General features: G+C 34.2%; 1 protein-coding gene across 6 annotated transcripts in view; it reads right to left on the reverse strand.

Moving 5' to 3' along the window:
* DIAPH3 (diaphanous related formin 3) overlaps positions 1–26976 on the reverse strand; it is a 609701-nt gene that overhangs the window by 245719 nt on the left and 337006 nt on the right. For all 6 annotated transcript variants that reach the window (XM_077158393.1, XM_077158392.1, XM_077158397.1 and 3 more), the window contains one exon: positions 7628–7867. In XM_077158393.1, the coding sequence (XP_077014508.1) occupies positions 7628–7867 (240 nt within the window). The remainder of the gene's footprint in view (positions 1–7627; positions 7868–26976) is intronic.

Raw genomic sequence — 26976 nt, forward strand, 5'->3', positions numbered from 1 at the left:
ATTTACATAACTTCAGAACATTTCTACTTGAGTGTCACAAAGCTAATGAAATTCATCAAATAAACCCAAACAAGTGTCAAAATGGAGGGAGGGTGCACAGGTGGTTCAATGGTAGAAGGCTTGCCATCCATGTGGGAGACCCTGGTTTGATTCCTGGACCATGCACTCAAAAAACAAAATAACATAAAAAAGTAATGTGGAAAAATGAAAGGAAGGAGGACAGATGCTTGAGGAAAAGAGCAACATGGACCCATCCAAATTCGGAATAGTCATGGAATACGGCAAGAAGGGAAAGGTGGTTAAACTAAAACTTAAGTGATGGAAAGGAATTAGCTTGGGTTTTGTATAATGATTTAGGGGTAGGTGGCTGGGGGTAGGGTTTGGCTGGAGGGCACATACATAATCTGGTAGCTTTCTTTACGATTGAGTAATCATTCAGAGTAGATACAAATAAGGAAATGTAATCACTCTTTTCTTAACAGAATTTAATTTAGAGTTGGAAATTCTTGGCACACTTAACTGTGCACAGTCCTATTTACTTCCTTTCCAACAATTTACTTTAAAATAGGCTTCTATGTAGATACCACCATATGTAAAAAATGTCACAAATGTGTGGATGACCTGGCAGTGCTAAAACACACCCTTAACTACTGTTATGGACTTGCTCAACTTATTGGACTTTAGTTTTCACAAGAACAAAAATAAGAAAATGGAACTGGACACTTTCTACATTAAAAATATTAAGTGTATATTATAAGGCACCAGTGTTAGTACATGTAGTGAAATCTACTTTTGAAAGCATTACCAGAATAAAAATGAAGAAACTTAGCTCTAATTTCAGTTCAGAAGTTATTTTTGCATGCTTAGGTCAGTTGGAACCTCAATCTGGGTTTCAGTTAAAACATATGTAATACAAACACACACACACACACACACACACACACAGTATTACATATATTATATGAAAAATACATAAACTTGAAAATGTTAAACCTGATTTGCAAAAATTATCTTTCAACTCTATGATTTCATTCATATTGTCAAGTTAGAATAGAGAAGGTCAGAGTGAAAGTGGCAAACTTCCACAAATATAATAGTTTTCTCTTACAGAGATCCAGAGTTAGCATAAAAGCTATCTTCTTTTTTTAAAGTACCCTGGTAACAAAACTCTTTTATTTTTTTTCCTTACAACATTTAACTACTTGGGGAATGCTGTTCTGACTCTGGACTTTGAACTCCTGAAACCCACCAGTCATCACCCTTCCTTTTATGCTCCTCTCATGTCAATCCAGGTAAATAACCTGTGTGGAATGTTAAAATGAACACCATCTACCTTTATAAATTGCAAAGCCTAGAAAGAGTTTTCCGGTACTACCTGTGATATAGTTAAGCAGCTAGCAACTGCTTGGAGAGTTGAACTGATTAGCAAGCAGCCTATTGATAAGTCTAATATTAAAAATTATACTTACTGAACAGCAGTAAATGGAAACACAATTTCCCCATCCTCCCAAAATCTTATTATCATAAGATAAATATGAAACATATTCATCAAGAATGTCTTTATCTATCTGCTATTTTTTCATTTCCTTGGTAAACATTAACAATTAAAAAGGTATCTTCTATTTATTCTTATCACTCATATCATAACCAGTCACTGAGCTAGAATAAGAAAACCTTGAGAGACAGTGCCAATTCTGATGAAGAGGAAGAATAATTTAAGCACATGTTGCAGTATTAACACTTGAGAGAAAACTAAGCTGAAATATTTGCTTTAAAAATTTGTTCAGGTTAAGAAATACACTTTAAATTTTAACAGACATAGCTTGACAGGACTCCTTTTATATTATTGTCAAGAGATTTATCTTACTGATGAGTAATCATCTCTGTTAAATAGAATCTTATTTGTGTATTGTTTCTTTAAGGTACATTTAATGTGGCATAGATGTCAAATAAACAAAAAGATAGATGGAGTTTCTACAATCACTCTGTTTGTTCCAGACAAAATAATGTTAAAAGCAGATCCTATAATAAATCATGCCCTAGTTGTCTGTCTAGAGAACTCCTTTGTAGCTACAATATAAGGTTTTAGAAATTTTTTTAAGGTATTCAGCACATATTTGGATGGCATTTAGAGAATATTCCATTGTTTTACTCTCAAGGAAGAAAATTCTTAAAATAAAAAAAAAAAGTGCCTTCTTTGTAGTCTTCAGCATCCAAAGAACTATATAACCCCTTACTTTTTGAATAATTTATATTTTAAGAATAATGTCAAATAAGTACCACTCCTCCACATTATGTTCCTAGAATCCATGTATGTATCTAAACACGAGTGGCTTTAAATGTTGCAGACATTACTCAACAACAGAAACATGACACAATTACGAGACTCTTGTAATGGCCCCATGAACTTTCTAGAAGACTCCCAACTTGTGAATGATTAAGTCGAAGATGATAACAGCAACTCTCATTTGTTTGGCACATATGATGAGCCCTGGACTGACCAAATAACATAATACATGTTAAGTGCTTAAAATACACAACATTCCTACAAAGAAAGAACTGTTGTTATACTCTTTTTTTAAGAGAAGAAAAGCAAGATTCAGGGATATTATGTAGCTTGGCCAGATCACATAGCTACTAACTAGCAGAGTCAAGATTTGAAACATGTTCTGGGTGAATCTGAAGCTTTTAACCACTATGCAATGTAGTTTCTCTAGAAAAGACTTTATTTTTTTTCTAGCTTATTATTACTCCCAAAATGAAATGAAGTTTTCAGAAACAGGGGTTGAAAATGGTTATAAGACAATAAAAGAGCATTGATGCGATTTAAAATACTACAGCCCTATGATCTGCTAATTCTGTCCTGGAAATCATCCAAAAACAGACATCCTCTCCCCTGAGGTCATTTCTAGCTCTGAGAGCAAGATAATCTTTCTACTGTTTTATCTATGAAGTGAGTAAAATGCCACTAGAACCTGTTTTTTTATATTTCTAATAGATTACTGCTGACAAACTACTATAGCAATATAATTGGAGGAAAATGCATCTGTAAAGTTTAACCTTTAACAGACTTACACATGTGTATTTATTAATATCATATAGCATCTTATATTCTTTATTTTTCAGTAAACCGCGTGTGTGTATTATCATCTCTAAGAATAAGTTAAAGGTAGCCACATGAATATGAATGTATGCAGATGTACTGACAATGATGGTATCATATTTGCTCTTGGGTTTTAGTGAACATAGACAGTGCTAATAGGTACAAAACCAATTTCCATTTACCAAGTGGTTATCGTTTTTGTTACATATATATATATATATATATATATATATATATATATATATATATTAATTATTATTTCAAATAGATTGGGCATCTCCTCTAAAACAAATTTGAGATCAGTGAAACATGAGGCTTAGCATCATCTACGCTATACTCGTTGCCATTAATATCTATAAAAAACTTTTATAATGATTTTAAAGATATTGGAGATCAACAGATATTAGGTACATTAATTAAATTATTTTAAGGCACTCATATATAAAAACAACTTATATGTATTGCTTAATTTTCAATTTAAAGTGATAATAACGTGAATGTTAAAGCACTAAATAAGAAAATGCTTTAAAAAACTTGGATTTCTTATAATTCACCTTATTCCACAAAATATTTGAAACTGCTCAATACTCTTTGTAAAAAGACTATTTGAATTTTTAATGGACTATTTATCCATTCCGTTTAATATTTAGAGATAAGAAAACATTATGATCATAATAGACAAATGGGAAAAAGAACAGGAATAAATAATTTACAAAGGAAGAAATACAAGTGGAATACAAATACACAGAAAAATGCTACGCTATCTGGTGATCAAAGACACTAAAAATGCGAGATAATATTTTTCACCAACTATATCAGCTCCTTCCCCCAAACAAGAGCACTTTAACCAAAAATACCTATTAATGGCAGGGCTGCAGTGACACCGGCACTTTTGTATACTGCACATGGCATACCCAAAATCATTAATATCCTTTTGGAAAACAATTTAGTGATATATATCAAGAGTTATAAAAATATCCTCATTTGTGTGTGGTTTTTAAAAACTCAATAGTGTTTGTCCAAATACAGCTATGTAACTCAAGTGTTACCATAATGCATAGATTTCTTAATCTAACAGTAAGAATTTCTAATGGGAATGATCAATAAAAATTGGAATCAATACTTAGAAAGTGAACATGTGATCAATAATATAAATAGATCTAATACATTAATTTTAAAGTAAATGTTTTTGTTTTTAATTAGAAAAAAACACAGGAACTTCTGAACTTTATAACACTTAAAACTCCATACCTGATAGATCCCCCATGGTATTTTCAGAGTTTGTTGCTGTGGTATTGGTAGTCCGCCTCTCTCTACACTGGAACCATGTTTCAAAACCACCTATGCACCCGTTTCATCATCATACCTCACCTCCCTCCAAAGACAGATGTTTGTACATAGCATTGGCAAAGAATTTCGATGTGGATGATAATGCTGCATGTTTTACCTCTGATTTAAAAAAATGTAAAAATGGTACAGATCTTTAACAAAAAAGAAGGGTAAACAATAAGCTTCCTAGAGTATCAGAATTGAGGTGCTTTGTCTAATTAATTTTTGACTTTTTATTTCTCAAATTTATAAAAACAGGGCCTGGACTAAACCAGTGATGGCTGGTCACATTCATCTTGAGAGCCACCTGATGAGTAGTACTGTCTAAAGCAGTGTTGAGGAGAAGTCTACCGGTGGGTAACCCTGGTGGGCAAGGGAGTTTGAAGAATAGCAATGCTTGTTACGAGTGAGAGAAGTGAGATAACAGCACAAAAGCAATGTGTTTGTTGTTTCTGAGCAAAAGCTCTCTCTTGCAATTTTATTAAACAAATGATTTATAATGCTTAATAGAAATTTAAAAAAAAATCCACAAAGGTGGTATGAATAGAATTTATCAAAAAACACTACTTAGTAAAACTGATTACATATTTCTTGGAAAATGCTATAGATTCAATGTGCTAATGAAAAAGTCAAAGAGGGTTAAGAATTCTAAATAGTCTCACATTGCTTTGGAAATCAGTACTTCAGTGATTTAATTGGCTGGATGTAAAATAAGACAGGCATTTGTTACTTGTGAATCTTTGGCTAAAAATTGCTTTACTTTCAAAGGATGCCAAAATTTACTGGTACGATTTTGTCAATCTGATAAAGAATAAAAGTCCCTCTAAAATACATAGTGAATGCAGATGAAACAATGGACTTGTTTGGCAGAGATCATTCTTAAAAAAAATAAACTCATAGTGTAAAGGAAAAGGGGATGAACAACGATCAAAATTTCACAGAAAAGATTTACAATAGTAACCTGTATGATGGTAACAGGTAAATAAAATACAAACTATCTGTGATAAGCAGAGCTATTCCATCTCATACTTTTATAACTACGACACTCTGTCTGTACATTGTACAATACAGAGCAGCACAAAATAATTCAGACAGTGACTATCAAGTTATTTCAGTTCCACTCTGACTGAAATCCATGCTTCTTTTAAAAGTCTTCTTTATCAGAATACTATTCAGCTAGGCATGAAAGAAAAGCAGTAGTCCCTGGAAATATTTCTACTCATCCATGAATAAAGAAGTAGAGTTTTTTTTTTATTTTTTATTGATTGATTTTTGCGTGTGGTGGTGGTGGTTAGTTTTTCTAGTAATTTGGTATGTTCTTTGTTGTCATTGTTAGCTCCACACTGCCAATCAGGCATTTTCCATTCTGGTGTTAATAAGTAGGACAGAAGACAAAAGTGATTCTCCATTCAGTTTGTACATTAAAATCACCTGGTGGATCTTTTTAAAGTATGAATAATGAGGCTCCACATCCACATGCTCTGAGGTAACTGACCTGGTTGGGGGCCCAGGCATTAGTATTTCTTATAGGGCTCTTATAAGAAGAGCCCTCTGCAATTTCAAAGAAATCACCAGCTAAGGTTCCATTAGAGAAAAAGGAAATTAAGTACTTTTCTCTAAAATTAGCCCTACCACAACTTCGGTGAACTCATTCAACTTTTGATTCACCTGTGTAGAATTATCTTCCTACAAAATATCTGATCACATCGCTTGCCTTGCAGAATTGACATATCTCCATGATACCTATGCAGTAAAATATGACATTCCAGGCTTCTTCCTGTCTAGAGCAATTTACCAGCCCAGCCCATTTCCTATTATTCTCCTCTTTAGGTACCAACCATATTAGACCACGCAATATACTCACACATGACATCCTATCACAACTCTGTGTGAATCGATGACTCGTGCTTAGAATGCCTCTTATTCTTGGGGAACACCTATTTACCCTTCAAGATACAGTTCAAATTCCTTTTCCTTCTGAACATTTAACTGCCCTCCCTTCACTAACCTCTCTCTTAATTCTGCTGCCTTAAGTTTTATAATAGTTCCATTATAGCACTTAATTAACGGCTTACATGTGAAAAATACGAGTTCCACATATGCCAGGTAAGTGTTAATCACATATATTAAATAAGATGATCAGATAAAGCATGTGGCACAGGATTTCAGGCTGAGTAATCACTCGGTAAATGTGTGAAGTCTTCAGTACTCATTTTAGGAATTGCCTCACCTATGCTAGGAATATTAACTAAATAGAGAAGGCCAAGAAATCAAGAAGAGAAAAATTGAAAAACAATGGGAATGGGGAAAGCTCGCAAGGCAATATATACCAATGGGAGGCTTAGGTCCGGGAAATTGTGTAAGAAAATTCACAAAGCATGAAGAGACTAACCATTTAGTAAACACATAGCTAGAGCTGAACTAGTTTCTCACTTTCACTACCTAAATGGCAACAGCAACAGTCAAATTCCTTAATCAGAGAGTGTAGCTGTTACAAGGTCAAGAACAAAAGAAAGCATTTTTTGTGATGTGTAACTGGGAAGAATTGGTTATTAGCAGATCAGTAAAGCTCTATTATTATGGGCCATTCTTCAGGAAAGAGCTGTTATATAAAGCATTGGATATACTTGCTGATATCCTCTAAAATTATATTTAAATAGACAAATATTTCAAAACCAACAATTAGATCTGATATGTTTATGCCTAATATAACCATTTTCCCTTTCTTTATATAAAACACTCACATTTTATCCCTTACTTTTGTTTGCTTACAAAAATGCAAAGAAACTTGTAACTATTTAAATACTTAAAGGGAAAAGTCATAGGGGCAATCCTGAACAATACTCAATATATATATCATCATGTGCAGGTACTTGAACAGAAGGTATATAAGGCTTAAATAAAAGTTTGATGTCCCATTTCACAAGTCTGAGAGAGCTTAGGTTTAAGCTTGTTATTTTTTGTTATTAAACAAAATCCTTCAGTTAGATTTTTAGATGAAATGAGAGAAAATGACAGTTGGATTTAGTTCAGTGGTTGAGTAAACTAGCTCAGTTTACACTAGGTTTGAGTTCATGGTTCAATCCAAGTTCTTGATAATGAGCACATCAAAATAAAAATATTTAAATAATGTAATCATTGCTGACATAAAAGTAAATGTTCTGACAAATATGTGTTTTTAAAAAATAAACTCACTTTACAGAGAGAGCTAAGGTTAAATCCAAAGGTTTGAGCATTCCGGGAGCCAGCATTCATGTAGTTTCCCATTAGCAATACAAGTTCCAGCAACTTGCTAAAGCTTTTACTCTTCTTTATCTCTTCACAAGCAGTACTGACAGCCATGATGTCAGGTTTGATGTTGTTCACCTGCTCCTCAAACTGAAGCTTAAAGAGAATAGCACTGAGCCGTGGCCGTAGTCTCTTCACATTGCTCATCTGATGGAAAAGAAGAGAGCAGATTTCCTTTAAAATGCATGGTATACTTTAGTACTATATGACTGCAAGTAATCTGGGATGATTTATTGGTATGACAGTACCAAAGAAGCAATATGTCCCCTAAAACTGATAGCAGTAAGGGAGAAAAACTCTGCTTCTTTTTGTAAAGAAGCCAGAATCATACTTATAGAAAAAAGAAATTAACAATTTAAACGCTCAATGAAAAGAATTGATTAAAGGAGTAAAAGTTTAGTTAAGCAAATATAATTATTTTTAAAAGGTAACAGGATACATAGGCAATGAAGCACAAAGCATTCATATCATTATTTTTTATAATTTTTATACAATACTAATATATGCTGAGTCATGTTTAAAACATTTTTTAAAAGACCTAAAGAGAGTTTTTTTTTTTCCAAATAGCAATTGCTGTTCACAGAAGTCCTACTGACTAACAGTATATGTTAGATAGACAGAGAGTGAATAGGTCCCAATTTGTACTAAATTGACTTTCTTCAGAAACACAGGAAAGCAGAATGACTACTGACACATACCAAATTAGCTTTCCGAGTTAGGAAACATGGGACTAGCAGAAGATAGTAGTGCCAAGCCACATATCCTTTGCAAAGTTAACCCAATTTGGTGCTGTTAGGAATATGGGGGTTTTGAGAGTGTCAAAAAAGAAAAAGAGGACTAGAGAACCAGCAAGTTCTTGCCTTTAAACTCACTTCCTCACGTTCTACCAATACTAGTGGGGGAATAGGTGCTTATCCAAAGGCTGGAGAGGAATAGAATTTATGCTATCTGTGAATTCCTTGCCCAAATGCTTTAGAGGATTTGAAACTAAAATGTAAAACATATTGATGGGGTGGTAATAACTAAATTGTTGAACTCCAACAACTATTGTAAGTATCAAAAGTAGATTGAGGGAAGGTCAGAGGATAAACAATGACAGAAGGCAGTACAGTTGAAGTAGTGACTGGTTCTATTAGTCAAAGACCCTAAGGGAAAGGCCAGAAGCCAATGCTAAATGAAGCTTGCAGAATGCCAATATAATGAAAAACATGATTGCCCAGGAGACAGAAAGCTATTTGCTCATAATATAGTGATGACTGCTATTAAATGTAAAATGTACTATTCAAAAGCTTGAATCTTTTTATATTCCAATATGATAATACAGACATTGCCTTAAAATGATGTAACAATATAATGCAGCCTAGTCATCAACTAACAAAAATTAAGCAATAATGAATTAGCTTCCAGTAGGTACCTCTAAGAGAGTATCTTCAAATGGACCTGTCCTTACAATGACTGAAATGATTCATTAGCAAATAATATAAATATCTAATTTATATCTAATATTCTCCACAGCTACTGGCCCTATTAAACATTTATATGCAAATGTCCAAGATGCTAAGAGCTAAACTGATACAGTTAATTAGAAGTCTTCTCTACAAAGTACTTTAAGTGTAAGGAAAGTCTTCAAATTTCTCTGTCTAGAGAATTTTTTTTCTCCTACAAAAGAGTAAAAATACTGTCAGCTCAAAAAAAGGCATTAAATTTCAAGAAAAGAAGCATTACAAATACAGATTGTATAGGATAAACTAAGTAATGTAAAATTACAGAAAGAAAAAGTGAGATCCAATTATAATTTTTAGAGGACAGGAATCATTTAATGGTGGTGGTGGTGGAGGTGGTGTTACTTCTAACACACAGAGAAGGTTAAATAGTGATTATCGCTGATGAAGTCATTTGATTTGTCTTCAAATATATTGTATACCCCCAAATGAATTCACTTGCCTGGAATTTTTATTCATAATGAAATGTTGCAAATGGTAGATACTCATATTGTATTTGACTCATAATGCTCTATTAATACCTAGAACAGGAAGACATACAAGAGAGAATTCACATGCAGTACATGTAGTTATGGCCGTTCTGAGGGTGTATAATTGGCTCATGGTATCTTTTATTTTCAGACTATGCCTTGATCCACAATTATGAAATCAGTTATTAGGCAATTTGGAATAAATATGAGAAGGAATTCTCCTGTACCCTATGCAAAACATTAGCATTCCAAAATATTAGTTCCAGCCTATATTAATGTACTACTTCATGAACAATCAGAAAAAGGACTGCCTAAATGCCAACATTAGACCGCCCCAAAATATGTTAAAGCTTTCCTGCTGACAAGCTAACCATATGTAGCCAGCATAAAGCAATTAATTTTCCTAGAAAAATATAACCTAGATTTGTGTGAGTAATGAGTCTATCTGGCATTAGAGACAGGTACCTTGAAAAGATAGAGTAACTCTGTGATGTAATGCAGAACAAAGTGCTATGAGTTCAAGAAAAACCCTGACAAAGCAAAGTCAGAAAAGATAACCTAAAAACAGATCTTTGAACTATAATTTTTTTCTTAGAAGTTCCTTTCATCTGTGCTTTCTTCCAAATTCATATAAATTAACATTTTGTCTGATATGAAATAAATGTATTTTAGTAAACAAAATAATTAAGTTGGAAAGGAATGTGACAGATCATCTGGAGTTAATTCCTGTTATTAGTCTAATATTCAGCTGTAACCTGATCCTCAAGGCCGAATGGTTGCCCGAAAAACTCTCAAAGCCATGTTCTGAGGCCTAAATATTGGGATCTATGCTAATAATGGCAGGGTCCTTTTTCTCATTAGTTAAGTCAAAATTTGGCTTTTCAAATGAATCAAAGAAAAAGAGCAAAGAAGTGAGAAAACACGAAAAGGAAAAAAGAAAACCTGAAGGATGCATTGCACATATTCTTTCAACATCAGGGATTTCTATTCTGTTCACTTGCCAAGGAACCTAGAACACTGTCTTGGCTATCAAAGACTAATGAGCTCAGTGTAGGACTGGAGAGCTATGGTGTTCCAATAACATTCTGAATGGCAACTGAAAGTCATTTTAAAAAAACAGAAGAAAAAGAAAGGAAGAGTTATAACAAAAGAACCATAAAGAAGGCAACTACTAGAATGTTAGGAGAAATTAGAAATTCATTTTCACGGAAGTATTCTTTGAATTTATCGTTTAAGAGTCTTAGCAGTGTAAACTCTCAACATGAAAATCTATGACAATAATGAGCTATAAACAGGGTTAATCTCAAAGCATATAACAAAGAAAAAATGCTTTAATTTCACAGCCCTTTTTCTCCCTTTTTTTAATCGAGAAATCTTCACACACATACATTCTATACATGGTATATTATCGATGGCTCACAATATCATAACCTAGTTGTGTGTTCATTACCATGATCGTTTTTTAGAATGTTTGCATCACTCCAGAAAAAGAAATGAAAAGGAAAAAACTCATACATACCATACACCTTCACTCCCTTTCATTGACCACTAGTGTTTCCATTTACCCAATTTATTTTATCTTTTGTCCCTCCTATTATTTATTTATTATCCATATTTTTTACTCATCTGTTCATACCCTGTATGTAAGGAGCATCAGACACAATGTTTTCACAATCACACAGTCACACTGCAAATGTTACATCTTTATACAATCGTCTTCAAGAATCTAGGCTATTGAACACAGCTCAACAAGTTTCAAGTACTTCCCTCTAGGCACTCCAATACACCATAAAATAAAAAGGGATATCTATATAATCCGTAAGAATAACCTCTAAGATAACCTTTTGACTCTGAAATCTCCCAGCCACTGAAACTCTATTAGACTTGTCTCATTTCTCTCCTCCCCCTTTTGGTCAAGAAGGCTTTCTCAATCTCTTGATGCTGGGTACAGGCTTATCCCAGGCTTTCTGTCCCACCTTGCCAGGGAGATTTACACCCCTGGGAGTCATGTCCCACGTAGGAGGGAGGGCAGTGAATTCACCTGTTCACAGCTGTTTTTGAAAGCATGGAGCAGTTACTCCTGCAGTTGCTCCCAACCCATCACCCATCTATATCATCTGTCAGAATGAAGAAATTTTGACAGCAGTAGCTAGTGAAAATTAAATAGGAATAAGTAAATATCCAGAACCCCAAGGGTAATTTCAATTTCAAAATTTTGTTTATTGACAACACATGTGTTGTTGGAGCAGGGACAAAGTAAAATTAAAAGACCTTCAGAAAATCAGTGAGCCAACAAGCATTCACTGGGTGCAGCTCAGTGCCGGGAGAGGCCCAGAAGCCAATTGCTGCCCTTGCAGCACATATCATCTTATTCTTCCCATCTGTCTTAAAGGGTAAAAAGTAGAAAAACATTTCCAGGGAGATGTAATGTTCCATAATCTTATTATGTTTATGTTTTCACATAACCTTTTAATCTTATACATTATTTTATGGGTAAATAACCCAGAATCAATTTGACATTTCATACCAGTTATGCTTAATATCTTTTCTAGTTTTCCTTATAAAAGTTTCTTTTATAAATAAGAGGTTTTCAATAGCCCACTTTGTCAAAATTTGTTTTTTCCTCCTTTAGATGCTGTGCAGGCTCATATAGGCTCATGTCCAAAGAAATTTTAGTGCACACTGCATATCTCTTGTTATTCTTCCCTAAAGTCATTATACAACTATATAGCCAATCATTTAACTTTCTATTACTACAGTAACCTATTGATTGAAAAGCTAGCTTCTCATCTTAATTGACATCAATCTTTATGATACTCTAACACTTTAGTTCACACACTTCATAATTATAAGGAATAATGTAACAGAGTTTGAGGAAGGTTAAATGACTCCTTCAAGGTCACATGGCTAGTAGGACCTGGGCCTAGAGCTAACTTTCTATGAATCAAGTGTTCTTACCACCCACAATATCATAAAATGAGAATTTATAACTACAATTCAAAAATCATCTAGAGTCCAAACTTCTTTCTACTTTGCTTTCATATGAGTAAGAATGTCCCCATAGGAGTTATTAGAAACCCACTATGGAGAAGGACCTTACTGTGAGCTCTGCTTGATACTATACTGATATTTCTTTCCTTTTTCTTTAGTATACCCAATTATTTACTATTGTGCTGAATTTTTAATACTTAAACAGATTTACTTTGTTGTCTTCTCCAAACTGCACTTTCCACTCATACTTTTCTGTTAACTAATTCTTCTTCAGTTCTCGGTGGGAAAGAGGTATGATAAGAGGAAGAATGTGAGAAAAATGTCAGGAGAAGAAAGTGGCACTTGAGAAAGAAATGATCTAATAAGGAATTAAGACGCTTAAAATTTAAAGAAAAATTTCTTCAATTAAACTACTTATCCTTCATAACTAAATTGACAATATTTTCATGATCTCCAGAATTCTCAGAAAAAAAGAAAAGATCATTTCATTACCAGGGTGAAAATCCCATATTCAAGAAAGGAATTAAAAACAACAAAAAAAGTTATCTGAGTGCCTTATGCACAGGTAGTGCTCAGGATATATATACAAATATATATATATATATATATATATTTTGTATGGGCAGGCACCAGGAATTGAACCTGGGTCTCAGCACAGCAGGCGAAAACCCTGCCACTGATCCACCATCATACCACTCAACACCTGTTTTTAATGTGGTTTTTTAAAGTGTTCTTTTATGGTACTAAAGCCTGCTAATCTAAACTTAAGACAACTACACAACGACAAACTATATATGGTTCATTATTTTTACATATCTCATAGGAGCAAAGTGTAGCCAAGAGATGTACAAAAATATTAAAAAGATAAATGAATATCTCTCCATCTAGTCAACAAAAAGACAGTTCGTTATAGATATGGCTTTACCTTTGTTCACAAATCCTTATCAGTTCTAGACCACTGATAATTCACAGGTCAAAATAAATTCTGTAGCCATTTAAAATCTAGATACAACTCTAGATTCAAACAAAGAAATGAAGAATATCAACATGGTATATATGCAAGTGGTAAAGAAAGCTATGAGTGGTAAAGCTAGAGACTTCCTATTTAATTTGGCAGTCTTAGCAAACTCTCCTAGCATGCTTCATATCTGCTGAATTAAAAAGCTGGCATAAAAACCCAGAATCATCTTAGCTTCTTAAATTCATTCATGACAGTTTCCATACAATCCCCATTGCACAACAGGAAACCAATATTTTGATTTCTGTCGCAATTACTTAGTTTTGTCTATTCTTGAAATTTATATTAATGAAACTATATGGTAAATACTTGGTGTCTGGTGTCTTTCATTCAACCAAATAACTGTGAGATTAATTCATATGAAGTGTGATTCAGACCTTTTTATTAATGAGTACTATTTCATTGCAAGGATATACAAAAACTTTTTTTTAATTCATTTTTCTATTGATAGACTTCGGGGTTCTTTCTAGTTTTGGGATATGTTGTGGTTTGAACAGTGACCACCAGAAGGATACACTGTCCTAAGCCCAGTACCTGAGAGCATACTCTTAATTGGAAACAGAATCTTTGCAGATATATTTAAACTAAAAGGATCTGAAAATGAGACCATCCAGAATTTAGGTTGGGCCCTAAATCCAATGACTGGTATCCTTGTAAGAGAAAAAAGAGAAAGAGACACAGAGACTTGGGGATAAGGAGCTGTGAAGATGGAGGCAAAGATGGTAGCTTTGTATCCAGAAACCAAGGAATGCCCAAGATTGCCAGCAGCCACCAGAAGCTAGGAGAAAGGCATGGAACAGATTCTTCTCAGAGCCTCCAGAAGCAACTAAAACTGCCAACACCCTGATTTCACACATTTGGCCTCCAAAACGTAAAGAGAATAAATTTTTTGTTTTAAGCCACAAATATTGTGGAAATTTGTTAAGACAACCCCAGGAAAATAACCCAGGCTATTATGTTTTAGACTAAGTATATAAAGTATTTTTTAAAATGATTTATACCATTTTATATTCCCTTCACCAATGTATTTTACTCTGAGTGCTATATCGTTTTAGGTCTGTAATCCTTCCTAATTAATTATTTTGCATGATATGCTGTAGGAGATGAGAATCTTTTTAGTGCATGGAACATACAGGTTTTGGAACACCAATTGATAGAAAAAAGTCCCCTTCTCCATTCAATGGCCTTAAAGCCTTCACTGGAAAATCAACTGGTATTATCTTGTGGGTCTATTTCTAGATATCCTAGAAAAAAAAAGAAATATTTGTATATATTTAAGCCACAACCTTACTACTTGCACAGCAATGAGTAAGACTACTTTGTTCTTTTTCAAAATTGATTTTGTCTATTCTAGGTTCTTAACATTCCATATGAGTTTCAGTAACTACCTGTCAATCTCTTTAATAAAACCTGCTGGGATTTGTAATGGAAATGTGTGTGATCTATAGAGATCATCTAGGGGAGAAATAACATCTTAAGAATATGGTGTATTCCAATCTATGAGTATGGTCTACATCTCCATTTATTTATAACTTTAATTCCTCTCACAATGTCATATAGTTTTCCTTTGTACACTTTACACATACTATGCACTTTTTTATGGTATTTCATTTTTCAATATTTTGCTTATGTAACAAAATGCAGTTATTTTGACACACTGATTTTGCAGCCTGTGGTCTTACTAACTTTGGTTTACATCTGAGCTGTAATAGTTACTAGCTGAGTAAACAAACTGCCCCATCAATGAAATGGTAATGCCCATTTCTGGACTTATGTGGAATCAGGGATAATTATTCATTCATTTATATATCAAATATTCATTAAATGCTTATCCTGTGCCAAACACTGTTTCAGGCCTTAGAGATTCACAACAAAATCAGAAGACAAAGATCTGGCCCACATGAAGTGTACCATACGTTAGCAGAAAGAGAGAGGCAGCATTACAATAAAACAGACTGAAAGATCATTTTTGATAGAATGAGTGTCATGAAGAAATAAAAAAAATAGAGAAATTTAGATAGACAATGATTGGGGCTGAAATCATTATAATGTGTACTTCGCTGGGGAAGTAATACTTTGGTTGAAGCAAAAGCCACAGCAAGAGTAAAGGCATAAGTGCGAGGTGGGAACAAGAAAATGAATACAGTTGAAACACAGTAGAAAAGAAGGAGAATGGTTAAAGATGAAGTTGAAGAAATAGAGAGCAGAGCATCTTAGAGATTATAGTGAAATTAGACATCATTAGTAGGCCTAAGGGGAATTCCCTTTCTGGCCAAGGTGGAATAAATTCCCTTTCTGGCCAAGGGACTAAACTTATCCCAAGCCTGAAGCAGTCATTTCCAATTTTCACACCAGGCAGTAGGGGACAGTGAAGTATCAGAGAAAGGAATCAACAAGGTGAGTCCCAGATTGCTCCCAACTTACTGCTGGGAGAGAGAATCCAGGCAGAGCCAAGAGGTCTCCAGGAGTTGAAGAGAGGAAAGTTATAGTCAAGGAGTACAAAACTTGCTAGAGTTCTCAGGACAGAGTGCCAGAAAGGAAAGAGTTACATAGACACAAATCTTTGGAGATATGAAGAGATTCCCCTTTAAGTCTTCAGATAAAGAACTGATCGCCACATATACATGAGGAAAGAAACTATCAAAGTAAGGGAAAGAATCCTGTAAAGTGCCTGATGCTCACACAGGGCTAGGCATAGTACCCATTTCTACCAACCAGAATGGAGAAACCTCATAATTCATAGGTCGCTCAGTAGACTATTTCAGGCAGGGATTACATCAATAATGGGTGAAAATGAGCCTTAGATTAAAGGCTACTCTGATCCCAACTGAAAAAAATTAAAAACATGCCTTGAAAGTATCAAACTGTTGCCAAGTAAATGAATGGTCTCTCAGAACAAAACTCAGAAATATTTGTAACAAAAATATCTAGAAACCAAAATAGTAGCATTTTAATTTGGCATCCAAATAAAAATTATCATGTATGCAACAAAGAAACAGAAAAATGTAACCCATAATGAGAAGAAAAGTTAATAAAAAGAGACAGATCCAGAAAAGTACAGATGATAGAATGGTGATAAAGGGACATCAAAACAGTAATTAAAACAATATTTTATATGTTCAAGAAGATGGAAAAAACATTGAAATTTTAAGGAAAGACATGGAAAACATGAAAAATACCCAAACTGAACTTCTAGAGAAGAAAACTACAATGTCTGAGATAACTAAATGTGAATAACAATTAGACACTGCAGAAGATAAGTGAACTTGAAGACACAGCAATTGAGACTATCTGAAATGAAAGAGAAAGAAGCATCAATGATCTGTGTAAAAACTTCAGGAAGCCTGCTATTTGTATAACTAAAATCTGTGATGGAGAGAAGTTCAAAAAAAATATGAAAAAATAAAGGCTAAAAATTTCCAAATTTGATGAGAAGTATAAACCCATATATCTAAGAAACTCAAGGAAACTCAAGCAGAAGAAGTATGAAGAAAACTCTATCCAGAGTACATCATTATCAAATTGCCTAAATCTAGTGATAAAGAGAAAATCTTCAAAGCAGTCAGAGAAAAAATATTCATGTAGAGAGGAACAGAGTAAAGAAGGACAGCAGATTTCTTGAAGAAAATAATACAAATGAGAAGACAGTGCAGAAAAATGTTCAAAATCCTGGAAGATAAAAACTGTCAACCTGCAATTTTGTACCCATGAAAACAGTTTTCAAAGATGGAGAAACAAAGCCTTTTCAAACATACAAGAGCTGAAAGAAATATATTTGCACTAATAAGAAATAGTAATGGTAATCCTTCAAGCAGAAAGGAAATCATTCCAGATACAAACCTAGATTCAAACAAAGGAGTAAAGAATACCAACATGGTATATATGCATGTAGATACTAAAGACTTTTCTGTTTTTAATATCTTCCAAACAAAATGGACTGTTTAATGAAAAAATAATAATGTAGTGAGAGTTTTATAACACACACAGAAACAAAATGTATGACAACAGTACAAAGCATGTGAGGGGGAAAATGGGGAGTATACTGTTGTAAGGAAATTATATATAAAGTGGTATAATATCATTTGGAGGTGATCAATCATTAATAAGGAAAACAAAGAGCAACAACTAATGAGTCAACAAAAGGATGAAATAGAATCACTAAAAATAATTTTTTAAAATGAAGAAAAAAATGTAACAAATAGTTGAGATAAACAGAAAACAGCAAGACAGTAGAATCAAATCCTGCCATATGAATAATCTCATTAAATAAAAATAGCCTAAACACTCCAATTAAAAGGCATAGTCCTCAGAATAGATAAAAAAGAAAGACAACTATATGCTGCCTATTACACAAGTAGGTTTAAAAAGAAAAGGTCACCAACAACTTATTTTTCAGAAATAGAAAAACCAATAAGCAAATTTATCTGGAAGGGCAGGGTGCCCCGAATTGCTAAAAACATCTTGAGGAAAAAAAACGAAGCTGGAGGTCTCGCGCTGCCTGACTTTAAGGCATATTATGAAGCCACAGTGGTCAAAACAGCATGGTATTGGCATAAAGATAGATATATCGACCAATGGAATCGAATAGAGTGCTCAGATATAGACCCTCTCATCTATGGACATTTGATCTTTGATAAGGCAGTCAAGCCAACTCACCTGGGACAGAGCAGTCTCTTCAATAAATGGTGCCTAGAGAACTGGATATCCATATGCAAAAGAATGAAAGAAGACCCATCTCTCACACCCTATACAAAAGTTAACTCAAAATGGATCAAAGATCTAAACATTAGGTCTAAGACCATAAAACAGTTAGAGGAAAATGTTGGGAGATATCTTATGGATCTTACAACTGGAGGCGGTTTTATGGACCTTAAACCTAAAGCAAGAGCACTGAAGAAGGAAATAAATAAATGGGAACTCCTCAAAATTAAACACTTTTGTGCATCAAAGAACTTCATCAAGAAAGTAGAAAGACAGCCTTCACAATGGGAGACAATATTTGGAAATGATATATCAGATAAAGGTCTAGTATCCAGAATTTATAAAGAGATTGTTCATCTCAACAACAAAAAGACAGCCAACCCAATTACAAAATGGGAAAAAGACTTGAACAGACACCTCTCAGAAGAGGAAATACGGATGGCCAAGAGGCACATGAAGAGATGCTCAATGTCCCTGGCCATTAGAGAAATGCAAATCAAAACCACAATGAGATATCATCTCACACCCACCAGAATGGCCATTATCAACAAAACAGAAAATGACAAGTGCTGGAGAGGATGCGGAGAAAGAGGCACACTTATCCACTGTTGGTGGGAATGTCAAAGGGTGCAACCACTGTGGAAGGCAGTTTGGCGGTTCCTCAAAAAGCTGAATATAGAATTGCCATACGACCCAGCAATACCATTGCTAGGTATCTACTCAAAGGACTTAAGGGCAAAGACACAAACGGACATTTGCACACCAATGTTTATAGCAGCATTATTTACAATTGCAAAGAGATGGAAACAGCCAAAATCTCCATCAACAGAAGAGTGGCTAAACAAACTGTGGTATATACATACGATGGAATATTATGCAGCTTTAAGACAAGATAAACTTATGAACCATGTAATAACATGGATGGACCTAGAGAATATTATGCTGAGTGAATCCAGCCAAAAACTAAAGGACAAATACTGTATGGTCCCACTGATGTGAACGGACATTCGAGAATAAACTTGAAATATGTCATTGGTAACAGAGTTCAGCAGGAGTTAGAAACAGGGTAAGACAATGGGTAATTGAAGCTGAAGGGATACAGACTGTGCAACAGGACTAGATACAAAAACTCAAAAATGGACAGCACAATAATACCTAATTGTAAAGTAATCATGTTAAAACACTGAATGAAGCTGCATCTGAGCTATAGGTTTTTGTTTTGTTTTGTTTTGTTTTGTTTTGATTTTACTATTATTACTTTTATTTTTTTCTCTATATTAACATTCTATATCTTTTTCGGTTATGTTGCTAGTTCTTCTAAACCAATGCAAATGTACTAAGAAATGATGATCATGCATCTATGTGATGATGTTAAGAATTAATGATTGCATGTGTAGAATGGTATGATCTCTAAATGTTGGGTTAATTTCTTTTTTTCTGTTAATTAAAAAAAAAAAAAAAAGAGAAGGGATAATTGGAGATGAAGGGATACAGACTGTACAACGGGACTGGATATAAAAACTCAGAAATGGACAGCACAATACTACCCAATTGTAATGCAATTATGTTAAAACACTGAATGAAGCTGCATGTGAGGTATAGGTTTTTTGTTTTTGTTTTTTTTTCTTTCTATTATTGTTTTAATTCTTATTCTGTTGTCTTTTTATTTCTTTTTCTAAATTGATGCAAATGTACTAAGAAATGATGAATATGCAACTATGTGATGTTATTAAGAATTACTGATTGTACATGTAGATTGGAATGATTTCTAATTGTTTTGTTAATTCTTTTTTTAATTAATAAAAAAAAATAATAAAAATAAAAAATAAAAAAAAAAAAGAAAAGGTCAGAAAAATATATACCATGCTAATTCTAATCAAAGAAAATTATATTACTATATTAATATGACATGAAGCAAATTTCAGAAATCTTTAGAGTATTCTGTCTCAGAGGTGATATAATCTCATTAGTTTTATAATCATAGGTCACTGGCTGCTATGGGGAAAAAGATAATGCATATAAAACATGCAGCACAGGCCTGAAATAAAGTAGCTTATCAACAAATGGCAAATTCTAAAATACATATAGTCAATGAGCTGTTCAAGAATCACTATCTCTGAGACTATACCTTTTCTCAGCAATACTGTTTTAAAATTAATTTCCACACATCCAAGAATCACTATCTCTGAGACTATATCTTTTCTCAGCCATATTGTTCTAACATTAATCTCCACACATTACTCTACTTTGAATTTGGCTTTCCATTGCCATTTAATTAAGGTTAATGAAACAAAAACACTATAAGCGTGGCAATTGCTATGTGACTTTCAGAATTCCATTTAACAGAAAAGAGACTGAGACATCATTGAAATGTCATAAACATAAACATCTTAAACATATACCATAAACATATATTAAACATATTATTATTTACATTTGCTCACTTTGGCTAAATCTTTTGAACTTCCAAATGGTTAGTTAATTACATGCTCAAGACAGATCAGTTGACTAGGTAAGGATTAGTTAGTCACAGAATAAATGGAAAAGTTGAAGCTGGAGGAATGATCCGAGCAAAAAATGTAGCATCAGAGAGTCAAATCTTTGGCCACAACTCCAGCCAGCTGACCCTTTTACTCTATCATCAGAAGCTGATATCACTAGCGGATGCCAACATCTGGGTGGTACCTGGGGAGCAGAGTGAGGCAGGTGAGGATTAGTGGAGACAGTGACACAGGAAAAGCACTCTATGTTACAGATTAATTTTCAGAGTCTTTTCCTATAACTTTTGCTAAATAGTTTACACTTTAAAATCACTCTTAAATGGCTGTTTTAGTTTGCTAATGCTGCTGGAATATAATATACCAGAAATGGACTGGCTTTCTTAAAGGGGATTAATTTTATTACAAATTTACAGTTCTTCAGAGGAAAGGCAGCTGGCTTTCTTCTGTCACATGACAAGGCACAAAATGATGTCTGCTGACCTTCCCTCTGCGCATCTGGTTCAAATGGCTTTCTTGGGGGCAATTCCTTTCTGCATCTCCAAATGCCTGAGTCTGAGCTGGTCTAAGTCAGCTTGAGCTGAGCTGTCCTGAACTATGCTGAGCTGCTGAGCTCTCTTCTGACCTTTCTTTTAAGCCTCAAGCTAATTAAGTTAAATATCACTTATTGCAGAATGCACTTCTCTTAGTCCACCCCAGCTGTAATCAACCATAGACGAAATTCATGTGCTGATGATTTAAGTTCACAGCCACCAAACTGGGCTCCATCATCTGGGCAAATTGACACCTGAACCTAATTACTACAATGCCCAATTCCTTGATTTTATTTTGATTTTTTACAGGCCATTTTTACAAATTCTCTCTCTTACTTTGGTGCCAGAATATTAATTGGGGTATTTCTGTATTTATTTCAAACATAAGAATGATAATTTGTTGTGTTTCTTAATATTGACTGGCGGTAGCCATTTTATTCTCTGTTCCTGTATTAGGACAAATAAAACTCATTCATGGACTTCTAAAAATAAATCAATGTCCTTTCAAAAGTTCATTTTGTGTTCACGCTTCAATTCAAGCCACTGATTTGGTCAGTCATTTTGGGAATATTCAAAGCAAATCACTGCAATATATTTTTTAGGCAATCCCTCTGCCCTTCAGTAGTAAAGTGTGTCCAATGTTTTGTTCAAAGATGCCAAAGGGGCTAAGTCTCTGGCCTGATTTTAGGTAGCATGGAAGAACTATGTAGATACCAAGTGTAGTGAGACAAAGGAAGGTCTACAGAGACAAAGACTAAGCATGGGAGTCAGGCAGAGGACATAACTAATAAAATATGATATTAGATAGTAAAGACCAATGGGCAGGGAAAAAAAATAGGTAGAAACCTGAATTCTGGGCAGGACAAAGTTGGGGGATAAGTTGTCTTTTACTGGCAAGACAGACAATTACTAGAGATGGTAGTCAGAATCATAAATAGTTTCCAAAGGAGGTTATAAGAAATAAGAAATAAGGAATTAAGAATATAGCAGACATAGTCCCTCCTAAGGGAAAAAAAAAACTTAGAAAATCAAAGAAGACCAAAAAAGTACAAAAATCTAATTGAATTAGAAGAAAATAACAAAGAATTGAGCAAAGAAAGGAAACGATTACCATGAAGCTAAGTGAACTAGTTTCAATTACATTCAAACTACAAATATCTTTAAAAAATTCTGGGTCAAACTTAGCAAAAGCTAAAATAAACAGTGTCAAAGAAACCCATAATACAAAGCTTCTGAAACCTTAAATCCTTTCAGAACATACTAGCATTCAATAGATCAGAATGATTCAGGTGCTTTACTATGGCTAATGGTTCCAAGGGGAGCTACTTATGAAAGAAACATTGATTAAATAGAATAGAAAGACTCTACTTGCCCACAACATAAAAATTCATAGCCTACTACAGGAAGAAAAAGATACATAAAGTGAAAGCAATGAACAAAAATGTGACAGAATAAACAACGGCCCATCACAGTATCAGTGTAAAGACACAAAATATGAGAACCACTAAAAAATTAAAATTTCAACTATTTATGTTTTGACTATTTAATGAAAGTCAATGAACTTAAGTGGTACAGTATAGACACACTACAATAATTCTATTTTACTAGCAGATAAAAACTTGGAAAATGGTGGTGATGTTGGTGGTATCTGTATTTACATGAGCTTTTCCCCTACCTTCCCCCTAACTGAATATAATATCTGAACTTGGATATGAAATTGTGATTCTTGGAAAAACAACAGTCATAATGGATAATTCCTGAGTTGCAGGCCAGGAAATTTGACCCAATGTTAGAGGAAAGGAAAAAAAACAACAACAATTCTTTCAAACTAGCTCAGTCTGGCACAGAAGATAAGGCTATTAAAATGAAATGTACAATTCAATATAAAAAACTATATAAGCAAAGTGAAAAAAATTTCAACAAGTACTATAATTAACCTCATATATATGGGACCCAAACAATACCATCTGGCCCCAGAGTTACAATGCAATATAAGTTAAATAAAACTTTATACAAGTAGTACTAGGTATTCCAGAAAAGTTTTCAAGGGCCATTACCCTTAGTCCCACAGTCCCATTTTCTCTGGTATTCAGAAGAAAAGAAAGGGAAAGGCCTTCTCAAGTGAGGGCCGTAGTCAGGCTGTAAGAGGAAAGAGGAATGATTCAGAGAGGCAGTTCACAATGCAGAGGCCAGAACACACACCCAGGATTTTGTGGTAAGGCACAAGGACCCTGTCCTTTTGGGGATCTATTTTTCTGAAAACAGAAAACAGTATTTGGTTTATGAAAAAAAAGAAAAAGAGTAAGAGATAGGACAGGACTGGTTCTAAGCAAATACGTAATATAGGCTAAGTTTCATTAAAAACCTCTTCCTTTGCACTCATTTGCTTTTTCCTACCTCCTGTATATATTACTTGTCAATTTATCAGAAACCCTGTACCTGGGAAGAGTATTGTATACTGGAATGAAACATAGAAAGGTAAAATCAGAAAACTTAGGTTTGAATTCCTCTCTTTTCCTTATGGAGTATGTAGGAATTTTGGGTTAAGTTACCAATTCTATATGAGTTTCAGTTCTTGCAGATTGTAAGGGGCCATTGTAAGGGATGTATCAGAAAAACATATATAAAGACATTTTGCAACTGAACATCACTATTCAATTTGCTTGGCTTCTCAATGGTGGCTCTTTCAGGGCTATACATATGCCATTGACCTGAAACCCACTCTGATCTTCTAAGTATATCAAGTCTGAAAAAACATTTAAAAAACAAACAAATCCAATGTAGATAAGATTTAATCTCCTCTAGTTATCCCATTACATGAGATGATTTACAAGCATAAGGCTAACTGGCTATTTTATATATCAGAAAAATAGTTAAATGAGGTTTTGTTTGTTTACTTGTTTCTATTTTTGTCCTTGAGTACATTTTCCATAACAATTAACCAGCTGTTATTAAATGCAATTGGGTGATCTTAATGTCACAGGATTCCTGAAGATAAGATCTACAGTTAAATAGACTTAGACGGAAAGCTAGAGACAGGAAGCTCTTAGGCTCCTGTCTGGCTTCAACATGGCAACTAATATCAGAATAGAAGCTTACCCCAATTAGTTATTTATTAACTTAAATTATACTCTTCAAGCCTGTTTCTATACAAAGAAAGTAAACACCCCAAGCTCATGTCTCAATATGAGCTCTGGGGATCCTAGAAACTGATGAAAACCATAAGCCATTTGGATATATGGAGGATACAAGGTCAAAGGAGAGTAACCAGCACGTGTAAAACCCCCAAAAGCAAGTGTAAAACTCTCAAGAATGAGACTTCTGTGTCTGCACAAGAATGAGACACAATATGCATAGAGGTCATGCAGTTAAAGTTGAATTAGTAAACAGGAAAGTGGTAGATGAGGTAAGAGATCCACAGGGTGGGGTCAGGTTACATAATGCCTTGGAGACCATTGGGTTTTCCTCTGAGACTAAAAGCCACAGCTGGGTTATAAATTATGGAGACAGGTTATTATCTGATTTAAGCTCTTCACTGTTGCATAAAGAATAGACTTTGTTGAAGATAAATTGAGATATATATAATTTCTGAATACTATTGAATTCTTTCACAAATTTTACATGCATACTGAACATGACTATTTAAAAATAAACCATAAGCACAATTTTGTACCTTTCTCAACCAAGTGAAGGGGAGGATCAATATAAATTACAGTTGAAAATTTAAACTTTTTTAGAAATCCACTAATGTTAGCAACTCAATGAAAGAGCATATTATTCTGACCATGCTGTGTTTTTATTAGTTATAATAAATTAAAGAATTGCAGAGTTATTTAATGTAGCTGACATTCTACTAATTTCAAGGAACAAGGGTAACAAAAGCTCATAAGTGAATTCATTCAGAGTTCAATTCCACTTATCCTCCCACTCTACAAAGAACACAATTGGTAGTATGCAAGTGATTTTTTTCCTCTTAATGGCAAGATTTGATATTACTATTTTGATGTAGATTTGAACTAAATGAATGCAATCCCTTGATTAAATGAGAGTTATTTTATCAAGGAATATGCCCGCACACTTTTGGCATTTTAACTTCATCTTAGTTCATAATATAGGCATTATACATTTATTATGATGGTGTATCGGAAATTATTCAATTTTCTTTCTTATGCAAGCAAGGTCTGGAGGCAAAAAGTTTTTACTTTTTTTCCCACAGACACATTCTCATGCCCACTAGATTCTTTCCAAAAGTCCCTGATGACTTATATACTCTACAAATGTCAAACAGCCCTCTCAACCCAGATCAGGCTTGGTTTTCTTGAAACAAACTGCAATACTGTCATATTATAAAATCACCTTGTACAATTCCCAAGACCAGGGATGCAATTTTCCACAGAGAGGTGGTAACCAGCAGCAAAAAAAAAAAACAAAACCTTGCTGATGATCAGTTCTTCTCCAGGGAAAAGAATGAGAAAAACAGTAAGGTTTGCATATTTCACCTTGTCTTTCATTTCCTCTCCTGTTACATTTCTAATTCACTCCTGAGGGGATCTCATCCAGTCCCATAGCTTTAAATGCAACCTATATACTACTAGTTCCCAAATTTTCATCTCTAGCCCTGAACCCCCAGCTTATATATCAATTGCACACCTCAAATATCCATTTAGATATCCAGAGATATTTTCAGTGATCTTTCTCCCACAACATGCTCCACTTGAAGACTTTCCCTCATCTCTGTAAACGAAAACTAATTGAGCAGGTCAAGAATCTTGAGGTCATCCACGACTCCCTCTATTTCCCAAATCCTGTCTATTAGAAATCGCATCTTCCTTACTCTCCAAACAATCCAAAATTTGACCACTTCTCAACAGTAATACTGTTAAGCCACTACTATTTATCACCTAAATATTTAGGTCACTGTAATAATTTCCCAACTGGTCAGTGGTTTCAATTTATGTCTACAGCTCCTCCCCACAATCTGTTTCCTGCACAACTGACATTTCACTCATTGTCTAAAACTTCCCAACGGCTTTCATGGAATAAAATTCCTGGGCTTCATGCCACGGCATGCATGGCCTTGCATGATCAAGGTTCTGATGGTCTCGCTAATGTCATCGCCTACTATACTCCCTCGTTTAGGATGCCTCAGTGATACTTGAATACATGAAACACACTTAGCCCTCAAGGTCTTGGTGCTTGAAGCCACCCCACCCCCCAGTCTGTTATATGCTTCCCTAAAATATTCATAGTATAACTACAGTCATTCAAGCTTCTGCCCAAATATTACCTCTCCAGAGATGCCTTCTCAGTCCATAGTAATCACACATACACATATACATATACATAGACTCACTCCACTGCTTCATATAGAACATTTATTACTACCTGATATTAGATTTGTTTATGTGTATTGTTCCTGTCCCCAACTAAAATGAAACACCCATAATGCTTAAGGCACATGGTCACTGCAATGAATTCAGAGCCTAGAGCAATGCCTAAGCAAATAGTAGATGCTCAATAAATATGAATTAATCAATGAACGA

The sequence above is a fragment of the Tamandua tetradactyla genome, chromosome 4 (assembly GCF_023851605.1).
Source record: "Tamandua tetradactyla isolate mTamTet1 chromosome 4, mTamTet1.pri, whole genome shotgun sequence".
Lineage (NCBI taxonomy): Eukaryota > Metazoa > Chordata > Mammalia > Pilosa > Myrmecophagidae > Tamandua > Tamandua tetradactyla.